The sequence below is a fragment of the Achroia grisella genome, unplaced genomic scaffold (assembly GCF_030625045.1).
Source record: "Achroia grisella isolate CSIRO2021 unplaced genomic scaffold, CSIRO_AGI_Agris_v1 utg640, whole genome shotgun sequence".
Classification (NCBI taxonomy): domain Eukaryota; kingdom Metazoa; phylum Arthropoda; class Insecta; order Lepidoptera; family Pyralidae; genus Achroia; species Achroia grisella.
The window spans coordinates 5,529,634-5,549,049 of NW_026712977.1; the positions used below are offsets into that span (position 1 = coordinate 5,529,634).

General features: G+C 33.1%; 1 protein-coding gene across 2 annotated transcripts in view; it reads right to left on the reverse strand.

Annotated features, from left to right (window-relative positions):
- LOC131849228 (uncharacterized) overlaps positions 1-13,436 on the reverse strand; it is a 45,389-nt gene extending 31,953 nt beyond the window's left edge. For both annotated transcript variants that reach the window (XM_059199255.1, XM_059199254.1), the window contains exon 1: positions 13,312-13,436. In XM_059199255.1, coding sequence (XP_059055238.1) covers positions 13,312-13,354 — 43 coding nt within the window. In that variant the 5' untranslated portion in view covers positions 13,355-13,436. The remainder of the gene's footprint in view (positions 1-13,311) is intronic.
- Between the last annotated feature and the right edge of the window lie 5,980 nt (positions 13,437-19,416).

The following is a 19,416-nucleotide window of genomic DNA, read 5'->3' on the forward strand; positions in this document are numbered from 1 at the left end:
CAATAATAATGATGGAAGTAGAATCAAATAGAAGCACCGCGTCAGGCAGGCCTACTGCCGACCCACTGGTCGACTTCCATGCGATACCCATGTGAACCCCAGCCCGAAGGCAGAAAGTGCAACTACAGTTAAATATAATTGACTAGCAAAAATAGTGACAGACAAAGATTCATAATTGACCTCTAGTTTATTGTAATGAAAGGTACCGTACCGTAATATAAACAGTCATCTTTAGACACATAAGCTTTATAATAAGATAAATTAAACTGTTGTGGAGTATCATATCTTTGTATTCCAACCATTCATTTATAAATTTAAGACCTATGGCTCTTGGAGTTCTCCGCAAACTTTCCGCAATCTTCCATCATAGTCTTATGTTTAACGTGAGGAAAAATTATTCCTTCTGATTAATTTAGATATTATTTACCAAATTATAAATAAATAAAATTTAAATTCATTGTCATTTTAATTTCGAGGAACTTATTATCTACATTTATTACTTACGCTTAACCAACAACTTATTTTTTTTATGAATATAGTATTCTATAGCTGATTTATTTTTTCTAATTGATTAGACATTCACAAAATGTTATTGAGATTTTAAAAATTATAGCCCAATCTAAGTGTACTCTGCCTAGTTATTCCATTTATTTCGGGTTCATAAATTAGAATGAAGTTATAAATTAGAGTATTTATCTTCAGTACATGAATTAAGTTATCTTGTTCAAGGGATTCCCGTTAGTCAAGTATTTTTTAAGTATTAGTATTCCTAAAATTTTGTTGTGTGTTTATAGTATATTAGTTTACATTTAAATACTGATCAGTAAGAAATTATATTATCTGCCACGTTTAGTTTTCCGCATGGCCCTAATGACGTTAATGTTGACACATTATGAATATGACTCAAAATTATCCATATTTCTCTCATAACGAACCGTGCGAATATCATCGTTATAATCTATGTGATAAGGCCGCCGTGAGAGCATAGTTTTTGCGTCATCGAGAAAGCAAGCGCTTTCATCTCGGTGCGTCAGTTGCGTTACGTCAAGTAAGATTCAATGAGTGCACTTGGCAAGCTCCACTGATCATTCATGACTATTTATTGTCAAATCTTATTATTATTAATTATTAATATTATAAACTATGGATGGATGTTTGTTACTCTTTCACGCAAAAACTACTGAACGAATTTTGATGAAACTTTACAGTAATATAGCTTATACATCTGAATAACATATACATTATTATCTATGCATATAAATCCAATTAGAGTGTTTGTAATATTGAAATAACCGTTCTATACTCTATGCATATGAATATAAATACGGAACACACGCCAAAATAATACTTTTTACAATTTTTGTGTCTGTCTATCTGTTTCTTCCGACTAATCTCTGAAATGGCTGGGCCGATTTTGCTGGGACTTTTTTTGGCAGATAGCTGATGTAATAGGAAGTAACTTAGGCTACTTTTATTTTAGGATAATAAACTTAAATTCCACGTGGACTAAGTCGCGGGAACAGCTTGTAGGCTATAATACCCTTGTAACTTTTTTTATTTGTAAAATTATTGTTAATTAAATCGTGACACAATGCAAAATGTTAATGCAAAATCACATCTAAATTGGTTAAACCGTTTATTAGGTTTTACGATGTTGATTAAATCCCTCAATAATAATTATTCACATACGACTTCCATGTAGAGATAGAAATCAGTTATATTTTTAAAACAAGCATACAAATCAAAATATTCTTTCCTTTTATCTATCTATACATATTATTAAAAAGTCCCTAGGCGCGTATGTCTGCATGTTCGCGATAATTTCAAAAACTACAGAACGGATTTCCCTAGAATGATTTCTGATAAAAATGTTGTTATATAAATTTAAATACCCGTTCGAAGCCGGGGCAAATCGCTAGTAAGTAATATTAGTTAGTTATAGATACAGGAAAGATGCTTAGCTAAGTTGTTACTGGATACATACCTATGATAACGTTATTACATGACAGAATCGCTTGATTACCTAGCAAGTATCTAGTTACAACGAACTATGTATAATACAATACTTTGTTTAATTAATTTACGTAATTTACATATAATCTACTGAAATTATTGGTGTCAATAGAATTTGATACATAGATAGACTGTTATATGTTGTTATTATTCCATATTTATAAAATTCCGGCCTAGGTGGTCTAGTGGTTTACTTCTGATGGTCGCGGGTTCGATTCCTCGCACGACACAAATATTTGTATTCATGAGTATAATTGTTTGTATCGGTGTGGGTGTTTACTATAGTATATGTATATAGTGTTAGTATTTTTATCAGCTAATACCCATAACACAAGCTTTAGCTAGCTTAATTTAAGTCTACATGGCGCTGTGTGATTTGTCCAAAAATATTATATTACAGGTACCTACTAAGTAAAAGACATTAAATGTTGAGCAAAAGCCTCTATACCCGCGACACGATTTCACACTTTATCGGTTGGCTGATATATGGTGTTAAAACCGTGCGTTATCTCGACGACACATAAACCTGTAGACCTGATTAACTTAATTAGCCATCTCCAATGCTAGTATTTTTTTATATAGCACAGGGGACAAACGAGAGAGTGAGTCTAAAACTCCTAATGATAGGTGATGATACCTGATGTTAGGTGAATATCGCAGCTCAAGAGCACCCGTAACACCAGGGTAATTGCAAGTCTTTTCTTGAAGGTTTCAATATCGTATCGATTCGGAAATAACACTGCTTCCCAGCAGTATTATTGATATTATTGATAGAGGTGATTATAGTGAATTTACATGGTGATACAAATTCAGCAGCTGGTAGGTACTAATCGGAACAATTTGTTAGAACACTGACCTTGTATATGCGGTAGAAAATATATCAGTAATTAGTACCACTACAGTAATTTGTTATAACTAAGTATGTCCCTGGGTTCCAAATTGACTTGTGTGAGCGATCAGTGATCTAGCCCAGCAAGAAGAGATTTGTCATTGGGATTTTTTACTTGACTTCATTCTCATCTTTCAATGTTTTTTTTACACTCCATTACATAATCCGTAGATAATAAAAGAAAGCACTAGCCGCTTTCTAGAAAGAAAAGAGTTATAATTGAATAAAATTGCACATTATTCTTTATAATTCTGATATTAATAATATAATAGAGCAGTTTAAAATGACAACCGATAGAATTCCGCAACGTTAGTTGCGAGTCGACATTCTTTCACCGTTATCCAATGCGCAGTTAGATGACGCATAATCAGGTCGGTTACCAGTTTAGTGGGCGATGTAACACACGCGACAGGTCCGGTCTGTGTCATCTTGTAACAAGTGGTAGGCACGAGCTGTTCGGGTTCCGCATTGTCAACTGTGAATACGGACCACGTGATTCACGTGCTGTAATGTCTCGTTTAGCTCTTCTAATTCCCACCTTAAGTTTCGATTATTTAGATCAATAAAATTATGAAGGTATTTTTCTGCATGGCATGTTTTCGTTGATTTTAAATGTATATTTGTTACAATCTTTATCTCATATGCGTAGACAATTTAGTTTTCAACTCTATAATTTGTTTTAGTGAAAAATGACAATATTTAGAAACACCGAACTGTCACCAAATGTTGTATATAACATAATAAAATACATGATACTCAGAAAAATGTCCTTAAATATCTAAATACGATAAAAATCCTTAATTGGGTTCTAAACTAATAAGTAACTAATAGACTATTATGAATCTTACTCATATTATAAACGCGTAAGATTGTGAGTATGGATGGATAGATGAATGTTACAGTTTCAGGCAAAAAGTACTGAACGGATTTTGATGATTCTTTACAGTAACATACTTTATACATAAGATTAATACATAGTCTATAAATTTCAAGCGGGTGAAACCGCGTGCACAGCTGGTATTAATATAATTATACACGTCAAGGGCTATGCGGACCTGTTTATACCGTTTACGGAGTAACCTCAAAAACCTTGACCTCCGTTAAGTCGGCTAAATGAAACCTGTTGCACGTCTCAGTCCGAGTTGATAGAATAAGATCCGTTGTTTTATTTCCTTTTTGGTATCATTATATGGACTTTATTATTTTAATGAAAAATTTAAGTATGAGTACTGATATTTTTGGGCTGCAAATTCGCGAAATATTTGTTAAACTGAAAAATTCTGATGTTTCTTTTAGCTATTAGTAAGGTGATTTGAACACTAACTATTGCCATTGAAGTTTCATAGAAAAAATAAGGAATCCAAAATAATCCTTTCATATAATATATATACAATATTATACAAACTGCAATAATTTAATGTTCCAATGATCAATATAATTCTAAGCGTTACATTGAATGTTAGAAAGTTAAATGTTGCATTGATTGTTGTCGGCAAACCGACCATCGTGAACAGGACGCGAGTCGACCTTGCTAGGAATGCGGTTCGAGGAAATCGCTGTAAGCCAGTTATCCATACAGGTACCACAGGGAAAGCCTATTAAAGAATTGGTATGTAATTTACATTAACACGGCAACCATTATAGCGGTTATATTTTATAATAATTTACCGTCAACACTAGAAAACGCGTGTTTATTCCAGCGATATGAAAAAGATAATTAAAACTAGTCTTTATATGAAATACCTACTTCGTTATAATCAATATGTAATGTTTATAGTCACGCGGAATATTAAATGAGATAAAGCCAAAAAACTACTGTTATTGATTTAAGAAAAATGTAGAAAGTAAAATGTGTGTGTGTTCACACAAAATACTAATTATATAAGAAAGTGTATATTTTGTTGAAATCAAAGCAGACCAATCCCTACGGAGATTCCGTGAATAGAATGAAGAGATTCTTAATGCGAGTTTGGCACAATTTTGTTTATGCGTTACGTTAGGTAATTATCGTCAATCACGCGACTCAAACTGAACTTTTTTTTAACGCGACTCAACCTACGTCGGCGGTACCCAGCAAAGGTTTGTATTATAAAAATTAAGAATTACTTCAGTTAATATTTGGACCGCTTCGCCACTTTCACCGTCAGTTAGTCGATGCCATCTGGACAGTACTTTTACTTCTCACGGTTGCGGGTAGGCGGTGATTGCAAGCGGTTCGTTCACCGCCATCTGAGCAGTTACGGGAGTCATGCATTGTTTGGGCGATTTTTCAACTGATTACTGTCGCGAGTAGAAGGTTCTAAATTGACATTCTATGTTTAGGACTAGCTGCGTATTGCGACTTTGTCTGCTTTTTTAATATAAGAGATAAATTACTCCTGATGTAATCTATGTTCACGTAAATCTTTTGTAAAATAGTCTGGCTGTTGTTACCTTATTACAACTAAATAGATAGATGTTTCTTTTAACCGAATAGAAGGACCAATACTTTCGCATTTGTAATATTAGAATGCATATGGATTTCTGAATGTATACCTGTTTGGTCTTGGTCTATTATTTTGTTGTATGTTGGTCCCTACAAATAGGTATCAGGATCGTAGTGAGTAATTGTGAAATTAAATATGTATAAATAAATATTATTTTCATATTAGTATACTGTAGTAATATGAAAATAATATTGCTATTTAAAAATAAGTATTCAGAATATTACTGTAAGTTTATTTAGTTTACCACAAGTTTAGTTTAAATAGTACCATAAGTTTCAACTGAATATATATATTGAAAATGGCTAACAGTAAAGAGGGTATGTGAACTCGTCCTCTATATAAGGGATCAATTAACCTATGTTTCGGATTGTTAGCTCCGATATGTCTATTTAATTATCACAATTAGTATACATACTTACCCAAATTGTATCTTTAACCGACTTTTAAAAAGTTCTTAGTTTTACCACAGATAACATAATGTTAAATAGTTTTACTGATATTTATTAGATGTAAATTTTACTACCATTGTTTTTAACATCTTATATATGTATCTACTATATGAAAAAACATATTTGATACATTTATGTAATTTGTTTCCCGTAATACGGTTGCAATATAAATTTCCAAGTAATTGCTACCATCGCCAACTTTACATCAGCAAGAAGTATAGGTGTCATATTAATTTACTTTAAACAATAGAAAATATGATTTGCTTTGATAATATAATCATGTCAAGTAAAATGACAATGCCGTTAGCGGAAAACCGACACTCCGTCCCGGAATGCAGGCTTATTTGTAAAATCGATTCGCTACGTGGCAAAATGTTGGTTAGTGATGGACGCGAAGGTGTCCCACTTATTTTGTTTTTTTATTGTCACTTTTATGTTCATAAGTTCACGCTTTATAGTTCTGAGTTGGATAGAGTGAATATTCACACGTACCAAAACGTTTATGGAAACGGTATAGTTTTCCTAACGACAGCAGGTCGAAATACTAACTACGACTATTTTTTCGCAAAATAACCCACTTTGTTCATTTCATCATTCAACCAATCAAAAATTATGTATGACTGTATGGATTTTCAAAGAGAATGTAATAATGTATGTCCAAGACTAAAATACAAAGGGTTTTAAAAAATGCGTAATTCATCTTTGGCATTATAAAAAGAACTGTCCTTTCAGCTAAAGGGGTCTTCATAAAATCAAAATTAAATGAGTATCAATTACACAACTACCATTAAGAAGGCTATAATTTATCTAAAAACATACAAAGTTGCAGAAATCAGTTAGTATTGTAAATACCATAGTGTATCTCTCCATACCATCTATCTATCCATTTATTACCTTTTCACAACTAGTCTGCTGAATGAATCTTAATGGAATTTAGCATGAAGATACGAGTAGTGTATATCATGAGGAAGAATATAGGATATCTTTTATCTTCAACACTGTAGACAAAGTTGCGAGAAACTGGTAATCTATACATATAAATAAAATTGGAGTGTCTGTTTGTAATATTGAAATAACAATTTTTTACTACATTCATATGAATATAAATACGGTACAAACCCCAAAAGAACATTTTTTACCATTTTTGTCTGTCTGTTTGTTTCGGCTAATCTCTAAAATGGCTGGACCGATTTTGACGGGAGTTTTTTTGACAGGTAGTAAGGATTAACATAGGTTATTTTTATTTTAGAAAAATGAAGTTAAATTCCACGCGGACGAAGTTGCGGGTACAGCTACTTGTAAATAAATCGACAATGAAAGATACCTTGATGATATAAATAATACACAATGTCATTGTGTCATTAATTGCCATACCTGTTTATAAAATGGTCTTCTGGTAATGTCTTATCTTTTATTATCTGTATTTCAGCGTTACATACGCTGAAAATCAGCGTTGTGATATAACTTAGTTATCCTACAACGCTACTATATACATAAATGCTGAATGGTCACTTTCAGCTTTACCAGTACATTTTAACTTTTAAATTATATAATAAACATTATTGTAAATTTAGCATTATAGCATACTGATGTAATGCTGAATAAATATCTCTATTATTATTATATAAAAAAATATTGGCAACCGTATGCACGTATTCGAATGTTGTATTCGTATGCATACGCTATAGATGTAGGTAGATATACTGGTTATTGTGAGATACATCTGCACAAATAACAGTAAAACATTTTTTACGGTATTTTAAAATTTGAGTTTGTATCATTTTACATACAATTAACATTTTTTTATAGACGATACATTGCTGTCCGTAACCTAAATTGCACTCCGGTCGAACTTGGGCAATTTCCCTTAGAAAAATGAACGGCCGTCTGTGTTATGATGAAACTGTGATTGTTTTAAAGATAATTTTAATTGGTGTTAATTGGTGTTCGGTCCAAATTTATGTATATCGTACAAGGTTTGTACGTAACTGTATTTTGTCAATAAGATCATATCTGTATGGGGTCATTTTGTGAAGGTCCTCAGGAAGGACCTTGTCTAACGACGAGTCGCTGACTATATCTATTTAGGTACTGATCGCTGAACTAAGGTCTACAAAAATTTTACATAATACATAAATTCACATAGCGCCATATAGCCTCAAGCTAAGCAGAACTTGTGTTATGGGTACTAAAACATTTTGTTACCGAATACATACAAAATATACATAGAAAACATCCAGACCAATAAACACAATTCACACTCGTGAATACAAATGTTTGCATTGTACGAGGAATCAAACCCGTCACCATCGGAAGTAAGGCGTTGTTACCGCTAGCCTACCGAGGCCGCCATATCTGAGCACGGCACTTAACGGAGGTTACAAGATATTTTACATCACGTTATAATCTTTAATGGAGAACAAAGTAACAGTGTGGGTGGTTGATGTGAGGCGGTGGGACAAACTGGGCAGACATCGTCCTCCCAGGAAAAGCAGTGTCATCTACTGAGTAGAACAAGATTTCCATTACATCCAGGTATTACATTAAATAATATGTTTCTGCAGCAACATATCATTTAACAATGTAGTCCTTTAGGAGGAGTTAGGTGAGAAACTTGTTTTAGACAAAATATTAAATGTAGAAAACTTTGTATAATTTGATATAAAATTGTAATATGGTTTAAAACATTATTTTAACGACTACTACCTCTGAATTTTGGTTTATTATACATTTACTTTGTGTCTTGATATAATTATAAAACACCAATTATTACGACATCCAATAATTATTCAATTGATAATGTATGGAAATGATTTAAATACATTTAAAAACATGCAACAAATATGCATAACCTACGCAACATTAAATACGAATCGCTGACGTAATATTTATTACCAAAACAAAATAACGACGCATAGAGAAAGTGCGGAAAAGAAATCAGTCAAATTATATTCAATTTTATAACATAAATAACTTTTAAAAAGTGGTTGAAACACAAATAGCCCGTTATTATTCTATATGTACACGTCACTAAATCTGAAATAATAAAAAGAAGCACTAGAATACACAAGTAATATCTTTAACCCGCGATTTCATTTGCCAATTATTATACAGAAGATAGCCTTTGCCCATCCTGGTAATACAATCTATCAAATGTCATTGAAATCCGTTCAGGCATTGAGTTGTGAAGAGGTAAGAAACAATCAGACGGGAAACATACGCTTTCCATTTATAGTATTACTTAATATACATAATAGTCCTTATTATTTTTGTTATTGTATAACTTTTGTTAAGTTTGATAATCTTTTATACAATTTTCTCAGTTATTAGTGTGAGTATATATTGAACTTGGTTTTATAGCATATTCCTTTAATTTTTGTAGAATATGTATATAACAGACCGGTGTGCTGTATGATGAAAACATGTAAATTTGATTACTATAGTATAATATTACAAAAAACGGTAAGTATCGAAAACATGGCCATCATGAAAAAGCTATTCTAAAAATATAAATTTAAACATAATAAGAATATCAAAAGAGTTCGCAGCGGTCGCAGACTCGAAGATGTACCGATTGGAGGATACAAAGGCGATCTCTTATAGAGTCAACAGGTGGCATCGAATCGATGTCAAGCTGGTGATGACTCAGTATCTTTATAACAATCGTCGCACGAGGCTTCGCCAAAATCTACTGTCATTTAGTGAAAGTACTCAGCTAGGTTACATTCCGCCGTACACGGGTCAAATACTAATATACTATGAAAGTTGGTAAGTTGATATTTTTATTTTGTAGATATCATGCAGAAATTCATAATAGTTTTTCATGCCGATTCACTGAGCAAAGGTCTTCGCAGTATAATGTATAAAGTACGGCTATGCGCCAGCAACCCGCCGAACAGAAATCTCTTTTCAGTTCTGCACAGAACCGAATTCTCTGTTCTATGCACCAATCGAATTAATTTTTTATATCTTCACTCACTCAAAGGAGGAAGAACACCAATATCCCTCTTTAATGCGATTACCTTTACAAGGTCGCCAAATAAATGGTAAATATTATTCCACACTGATTCTCGGTTATCTTATTTATCTGGCCGGCACGTTGCACTTCGGTAATTTTTCTGACTTTTTCATTTGAATATTAAATGATCAGCCAATATTTGGTATAGGCATATTATTGCCACTAAACTAAGATCTAAAGCTTTAGTTATTATCAGGTCGGATTAATCTTTGTTAAAATTAAGTACTGGTTCATTATAACAGTCTCTATCAACATTTCATAAATACTATGCAGTTATATTTTTATGGCGGCCTCAGTGGTCCAGCAGTTTAACACACAGCCTTAGTACCGAACGTCGCGGATTCAATTCCTCGCATAGCACGAAACATTTGTATTCATGAGTATGATGCTTTGTATCGGTCTGGGTGTTTTCTATGTACAATATGTATGTATTTACGAAAAAAAATTATGTACTTGTATCAACTATCTAGTACCCATAACACAAGCTTTAGCTAGCTCAACTTGGGTCTAGATGGCGCTGTGTGAATTGTCCTTAGATGATTATTATTATTATAGCTTTAATACAGACACCAGTAATATTATAATATACATCTCCACGAACGTAAACATTCCTGTAGGCATTATCGTTTTTTTCCACATACCGCCGACAGCGAAAGGAAAACAATCGTCTAATCCATTATGGTGTAAAAAATAAGGGTCTCAAAATCGAAGCTTTTAGACGGTGACCGGTTTTTTTTAACGTTCTTTTGAATTTATACGCGTTGTATTACTATAGTTACGGTATCTCGGCTTATAACAAAGTAATGCAAGGTCTTTCTATTTGACTGACGTTGCAGTTACTGTGTTATTTGGAAGGTATGAAAGGAGTAAGGTAAGAATGTATGAAGTTTCTTGTTATAATGTATTATGTTAGTAAGAATAAATGGGTAACATACACATGTTTACTTTAAATTGTCGGTAATTCTTAATTCAAAACGGTCGTTACAGAATGTGTAGTAAACTAGAATAAATAGAAATTCTCGTCCGGTTAATCTGGTTATTTATATATAAACAATTAAAATATAAAGAGTTCTTGTATTAAGATAAATCGAAAATTCCATTTTTAATAAAAATTTACCTGCATCAAAGTATGATTAAATCCATAAGAACTCAAAAAAAAAACACAGGCTATATTTTATATTAAAATTACAGTCCATCAAAAACAGACTTAACAGAGGCTGTATCTACCCGCATTGTTTTATTTTATATTCCGGATGTAGGGTGCACTTCCGGCAAATACGAGGGGAGGCATTGAAGCGATGCTATCGGTGTGTTATCATAGTTAATATTTAATTAGTCGTGTATACTTTACATATCAGAAAAACAAAAGGTATATCAAAATACCGCGCGTATTACAAACGAAGGTTTCCATAATCTTGATTTACAAAGCTTAATAAAATGCTATATAATATTTACAACGTGATAACAACATACATAGTTTCATTAAAGAATAATATAAATATATATTATATAAATAAATATATCCATTTACGGGTGTAAATGGATATTTAATATCTACATAATATATATACACAATATAAAAATGTTAGTTTATAATAATAATAATAATAATGTATTTAGTTTTAGTTACTTTTTTAATGTAATCTCCGATACTACAGATCTGAGTTTGAAAATTATTTTTTGATGATTTGTACCTATATACTTAGTATATTGTACACTACTACGAATAAAAACCGAGCTGTAATGAAAAATATTGCAAAAATCTGGAAAAGCAAGGCAGACGCAGGCATAATTGCACGGGTTAACTAATTTCTATTTTACAAACTCATGAAGTAACATTATAATCTAGCTGTAAGGGTCATTATTCTATCTACCAATTCACTCCAAATGGATGGGCTTGAAGCAACTTCATGCATATAATCGATTGTCCAAAATTTTAAAGCATACGGGAAAACACTTGAAAAGTTATACAACTAGTTTCAAAATTGTTCTCCGTTATATTTTTTGTTCATGTCACCGTTACCTTTACTACAATATCTGTGATAAGATTTATTTTAACTTTAAACTTTATATAAGTTTAATAAACTAAGGTCTAAAAAATAAGTCTAAATCTTGGATAATTATTACAGATATTGTAATAACGATAACGGTGACGGCATGAACAGATATTTTTTATAATCAGGTATCCTAACGTCCTATTATATTATATAATATATGATGTCCAACAAAATTTATCGCAAAAGACATATTCCTATCTAGACAACGTCTGCGTCTTTCCGTCAGATGGGCCGTCAGCTTGTTGAATATTCCGATCGTTGAAAAAAAGATTACAAAATAACACTGCCAGAATGGTTAGTAGCCGTTTGGGACTCTGGTATAGGGGAAGGTAAGTGCGTGCTCTTTTTATTTTTCAACTTCCTGCTATACCTTTATGAGATCATTATCCGTATAATTTCCTCAAAAGTACTTTTAGATACAACTACTTGTAAGACTGTTTTGGACTTAAATCAGTATTCAAATGTGGAAAATTAAAAAAAAGGTAAAAAAGGAACCCATATAATGAATCCTTACAGGATTAAAAATTAGTTTAACATATCGAATAAGAATATTGTTTCTTTTTTTATAATTTTGATGTGTAACTATGTATTTATATTTATGCAAATTGCAAGTATCTAATCAACGTTTAGCGCGTTAGAAAGGGTAAATTTCTGGATCGTTAACGTTTGTGAATGAGTTCGTAGTTAATGTGATAAAATTATCATTGAAAGCATTATTAATATGAATGAGTTTATTTAAGTACACAGTACCTAAAGCATTTCTCCATCGTAAACTATTGTAGGTAGATAACCATATAATATAGGTGTAACTAAATTTCATTTGTAGGTATATCCATAATTATTTTGAATGTGAAAGTAACTATGTCGGCGTGCACAATATCTCGTGTCTAAACCGATTTTGATAGAATTAGGTGTGGAGTCTACGCGTACCTTGAACAATATAGTATGTAAGTTATATAAAACAAGTAGGTAATATTATTTATATCACGTGTGCAATAACGCCGGGTGAAGCTGATCTTATACATATATTAAAATCAAGTCTATCATCTACATATTATTTAAGTAATTTAGTTGAAATTATGTAGAAAAAATTCTCATATCCAACAGTATGCAGTCAATTACATAAATTCTTCATATTAAATACGACGTCTCTAAAACAGTGGAAGGCACGCGAGAGTAGGAAAGTTTTCATATGTACGCTGACCCAGATAGCGCGGGCATTTAAGGGGCTTGTTATTTGATTCCAAAAATATTGTTTAATTCCTAAATATTTACAACTATTATATATACCTATAAAAAATATATACAAATTTTAATACAAAAATAATACGAAATAAATTAATATGTATATTATAAAAGACTTTAAGTAATTAATAATATTAATTAACAATTAACTAACCTTGTACGAGTAGCAGGGCAATACACAAGTATAACACATCCATGTTAATGTTCACAAAACGTTTTGTTACGACACTCGCGACGTTTTATTGAAATTCGAAATCATGGCGTGTACAAAACATAACACGGTCGCCGGCGGACTGAACAGTGAACACTTGAGCAGGACAAGCGCACGCTCTGCTCAGCAGGTGCGCACGCGCATCTCCCCCGCTTTCCCCCTCACTCGGCCCCTACAGCCGTAGCCGAGCTTTCGCACAGTATTTCCAACTTAGCAACTTTACAGCTAGGTTTGAGTATTGTTTAATATCCATCATATACAACATTGTGGTTAAATTTAAGTAATTGAAACTCGCAACTTTCAGGCTAGACATATGTATAATAGAATGGAAAATTGGTAGAAGTAAAAATATACAAACAAAATCGTTCTGTTTTATTATTTATTAGTTCAACTATAGTTATCGTTTAGGTGTAGAAATAGATTAATATAAAAACTTTTCACACAATCTTTAACTCCAGCTTTATTAAAGCAATAGTTGGCAACACCACTTTTGCGTGCCGAATAACAAATTTCTCGAACTCCAGGCTACATTCTACGTGCCTTGAATGTAGCTTAGTTATTAGGTTAATGGGTGGATATTGTATTATTATTATATGGAAATAGAAATTTAAAACGTGGCTAATCGTGAAATTATATTTTTATTTTATTACATAATTCTGTCCGTATTTTCCCGTACATTAGACATCAACGCGTTAGATACATAGAACTATTTTATTGCGCGTGTTTTATCACGTCACAAATCTGCTATTTAAATTAAAAATACAATCAGTAGTAAAGTTATCGTATAAAAGTGTAATAAAGTAGAATGATGACTATATTTGATATGACGATATTTCTTCGATTTTTTCACTCGTCTAATCTTAACAATTATGGGAGGGATTATTAGTAACTGCTTTGTTACCAATATTAGGTTGTACTCCACATGAAAACAATCGTGGTTAATTTACCGGTGAATTTACCACAATCTGGTGACTGACCTGACTTCATCCTCATAATATACTACACTGGTACTCAAACTAGCGTTAGCGCAGGCAGCATCATCAATTTGTCATCCATAAAAATATTTAAGTAATTTTTTGAAACAATATTAAACTGTATTACCAGATAAGCCACATCTATGGTAGAGACTTTAGATGTGTAAACATTAAGGTGCATTAGATGGTGCATCTTGGATGCATTCCAACAGGATTCCGGCATTGCTTTGAAGTGCTTCATACATTACGTACGCTTGAGAAATTCAAAATGTCTAAATACATGGACAGCCTGGGAATGCTTGCGGTCGGATTATAAGTAATTACTATGCAGTATATGACAGAAATGAAATAAATTGTGGCTGTATTATGGACCTAAAAATTAGGTATTCCATTAGATAAGCTTATGTGACTTGCGGAATAGTACCTATCAAGTATTGTTCACAACGATTACAATATTCCTTTTTAGGCTTAGACCCATGGATAAACCAGTAGCAAACTAGCATCTACATGTTTCATCTGATGTTGAATAATTACGATAGTCTGGATTAATTTGAACCATACATCTGGGTTATGCTGGAGTAGAAATCTCGGCGGAAATCTCATCCTATAAGTAGACTTACAAAAATTGGATACAGTTCCTTATGTAAATTTTGGATCCACTGTGTAAATTTTGGATCTATAGCGGAAGATGCTATGGTAATAGGTGTATAGTCGTGCACATCATATCATCATCTTATGTCACTACACTAAAAAATGCCTCTCATAATAAAATTTACGTGGTTTAGCCCATCGCCTTCCTTTCAACTCACACGATACAACGATTTGTTTACAAAAATTGTATTAGTCTAGGTATTTTTTTTAACAGATGATAAAGTAATAATGCCTCCGCTTACGCTAACGTTACGTCAGGTTACTTAGCCCATAATAGTAAATGCACCGGGAATTTATCAAGGTGGCAAGGTCTATGGAATGGCGTGGAAATAATCGTGTGCAGATTAATCTGAGCGGGTACCTTACTAGCAATAGCAAAATATTTCTTTCAGTTGTCTAGTGCCATAACACTACTTTGCTTAGGACTAGACGGAAATGTGTCTATTGTCAAGAAAATTTGATAATTTTCATTTTAATAAATATTCAGAACACCCTTGACTATCTAAATACTTACTAAACTGTATAGCATATTGTATTAATTATATAAGTATTAAATATTACGTCAATAGTGTATTGTATGTTGACAATAGTTTGCAATTATTAATGCTCGAAAGGACTTTCTAAAAAACCTTATTGCCTCCATAATTACGTACTAGCCATGTATGTCTCTTTATCGAAATAGCGATGTACAATACAAATAAATAGTTGTTACAAAAATGTTTCCACTTTGATTTGTTTATGTATAATAGGTATATTTTATAACTTTTATTATTAACCAACTTTAATAATTTAGTATTAAAACATCAACAATTAACAGTCGAAGCAATTGGAACCTATTCTAAACAAATGACTATTATATTCTAGGTATATCATTTATTTAATTAATAGGTTCAATTTACTTTTACTTTTCCGAGTTTTCATTGGAGAAAGTTGGTCACGGGATTTGGGCTCGGCAAACCCTTTCAGGACATCACGTATATGTAAATATAAACCACACCATATATATCCACCTAATGTATCATTATATACTGCCACATACCAGCACGCATTTCGTGAAAGGATCATCCTGCTACCCATACCTTTTAAAACTTAGGACGTAAGCAGTGGCGCCATAACAGCAACCTTTGGCCACATATAATAAAGCTTACTATTGTTTAATTTTAACTATGTAATTGTCAATAGATACGAAGGAATGTTAAAAGCACTTTCCTATATCCTTATACTCCGATGAGGAACAGACTGATTACTTTTTGGGTTAATGGTTCTGATAGGTCACTTGCGCCTTTTGATGAGACTTGTTTTCATGAGACCACTAATGGATGGGCTTGGCTTCTAATGTAATTGATGGTGCAGTGTTTAAATATAGAATATATCTTATATAGTATAGACTACAATATATAATACACCTTGAGAGTAAAATAATGTAATGACGAGTGTACTCATCTGGATATCGTGCCTGTATATGTATATAATAAACCCAGATAACAAAATGATAGAGAGTAATATCAAAGTAGATAAATTTAGACAATTAATGATGTACCAACCTCTTTGGCCAGTAGTCTCCCTTTATGAAGATGAGCAGCATGTTTGTGGGGACCCGAACCATAAACGTCACCGAAAATATGAGGTTCAGTTGGTACTCTTGATCCGGATTTAGTCGACAATGTACTACTCCTTGGTGGCGTGTTGTAGGCAGAATAGATACATTACCGTAATAGGTGTTGCGAGACTCAACAAAAAGTTCAGCCCAGTAGGTGCAGTGCTGCAATAGTCCCGATTAGTCCTCTTTGTCTGCTTCTTCTTCTCTACTATAACAAAGTCATCATCGTAACGGTTACCGGTATCAGTATACACAGGAGTTATGTTCGGTGGCGTTTCTGGTACATACCTCTGAACTTGGGCAGATCGTTTACTAGCGACGATGGTTGAATAAGGTGTTATGCCTCTTATCACATGATTTCATTACCGTATCTCAACCGAGATACAGCTCACAGGGCGATTTTCTTGGCCGTTGAAACATGTGTCTATAACGGGTTTCTACGCAGACGAAACTTTATTTTACTAAATGTACCTCGTTTCATTAGACCTCTACATAAAAGCTGAAAGCATAAGAGACTTACCTACGATAATGAATATGATGAACATATGAACTAATATGTAGGTTTTTGTTCGTACTGATCTGAGGGAGTTACTTAAGACTTACCTTCGGTTCTAGTACCTACAAGTCTGCAAGGAACCTGAATTTATTATAAAACTTTGATATATTATAAAAATAGGATTCACAGTAATTTATTTCAAATATTCACAGGATTTCCTAATTATGATCATTATTCCCATATCAATCTCTTTTACGAGACTAGTTGACTAATCAGCCCAACCTGAATGATCGTGCAATATTTTTTATTGACGGACTATTTTACACATAGTTCAGTTCTGTCTATTTAATGTTACCTATTGAGTCTATTAGTAAATGAAACCGACTGACTAATTTGCCTCCTAATGATTGACTCCATCAACTGTTTACAAGATCACGTCGCATGTGGGCGCTTTAAATTAACTAATTTTACATGATTCTCAGTTTTTCTAAGTGTCTGCGAGTGTGTTGGTCAAACAAACAAGGTAAGCATTAAGTGTTTGATGAAAATGTTAATTGACGTTATGTTTGAATATGTTTCACAAACACGTTTGAAAGTATAGGTAGGTACGCCTTTGTTTGTAAAATATGTGCACTTTGCGGATTTGTTTGATGAAAACGGGGTTTAATAGATGAACATGTTTGTACATAACGGATATTTTTTTAAGTTAGATTATAACTTATTATAATATTTATGGATAAGTACTTAATGCTCTCATAAATTATTCTGTGGCCTAAAATTTTATAAAACATTACACTACTTTCCTATAAAAATTTACATGCAACAAGAAATAAATGAATATTGAATAAGCCGTTAATTCATCATGCTTACCTATTGCGGCAACATCATCAATAAGTCCTAATCACTATTTTTATACCAGAATACCGTTCTCTGATGCTGCGAATATACCATTCCATTAAAGATATACTTGTGATTTCTAATCCATGACTTGCTATTGTCGATTGACGGTCCGTATCTAACCATGAATCTATATCCATGGTTATCCTATGATAATAGACAGTGGTAGCAAAGTCTGTTGGGATCCGGATTTGAGACTCCGCTTTTGAGCTTAGGGCACGCCCGTCTTTCAGATAGCGTAAGCATCCCAGCTGTCTCTGCTTACGCAGTTCATCTCGAGGGACCACCCAGCCTACTCTGAGTTTCGACGCTGCGGTGTATCACGGCCGCTGGGGCGCGAACCCAGCAAGCCCCAAGATGGGGTATGTTCGCCAAACGTTGGATGCGTTTAGCGAACGTCCCCCAACACCTGTTCAAGCTGGCAACCTCCGGCATCGGCAACAGCAGCGACGATCTCCTTAACGGCTTCAAAGTTATGTAGACACATCAACCGCATTTCCGCATAGTGGGCTTGAAGGCCCATACCACATCTTCCGGGACCAACCCCCCTGTGAAGCTAGGGCTGCCGCTTTTTCCACGATATTAGCGCCAGGAATTTTATATTAGACACATACTCTATCGTTGACTGGGAGAAAATGTCTCAAGATGTTAAGTTTCTAATTTTACTTCTAAATACGTTCTTATTAAAACCAAATCGAAACCCAATTAAGATATGGAAAAAAGGCCCACACTGACAATGCGAGACATACAAGATTGAAGTAATATGGATAAATAACCCTATTGCTAGCAATGTACCATCATACATACTACCATGTCATGTTAACCTCCACGCGGTTCCTCCTGGAAACTATCATAATACAATCCTGGTGAATTTCCCACGATGGGCTAACTGACCTGACCTCATACTCATCTTATCATTCTCCACTGGTGCCCTGCCAGGGTATACCGTTAGCACAGTCGAGTGCACCTTTTCATTGAAAAATATACCATATAAGGCTACTTATTCTCACTATGGCTCTTACTATGGTAAAAATGTAACTAACAAGGATAATAAAAATATTATTCTTAAGTATCTAACTAAAATATCCCTTTCAGACCTGAATTTTTTTATTCATCCGATGGATTTGGCAAATTCCATGTGTCTAATAAGGAGACAAAAAAGAATTTTGGCCTTAAACTTTTCAAAACAAATTAGTAGTACTAAACTCTGTAGTTTATAAGTGAACAAATGAATACAATCGTTTTCAATCGGAAATTATAAAATCGTTTTAAATTATATTATTATCTTTAGTCTACAACTGTGCACGCCAGTTTTGAAAGGGGTATGCATATTGAAATCAAGTGATGTATAGACGAAGCGTAGAATGTCGGTTCTGCTAAGAACAACATAGTTATTTTGTTTAGAAGTTTCGGGAATGAAAATTTAAATA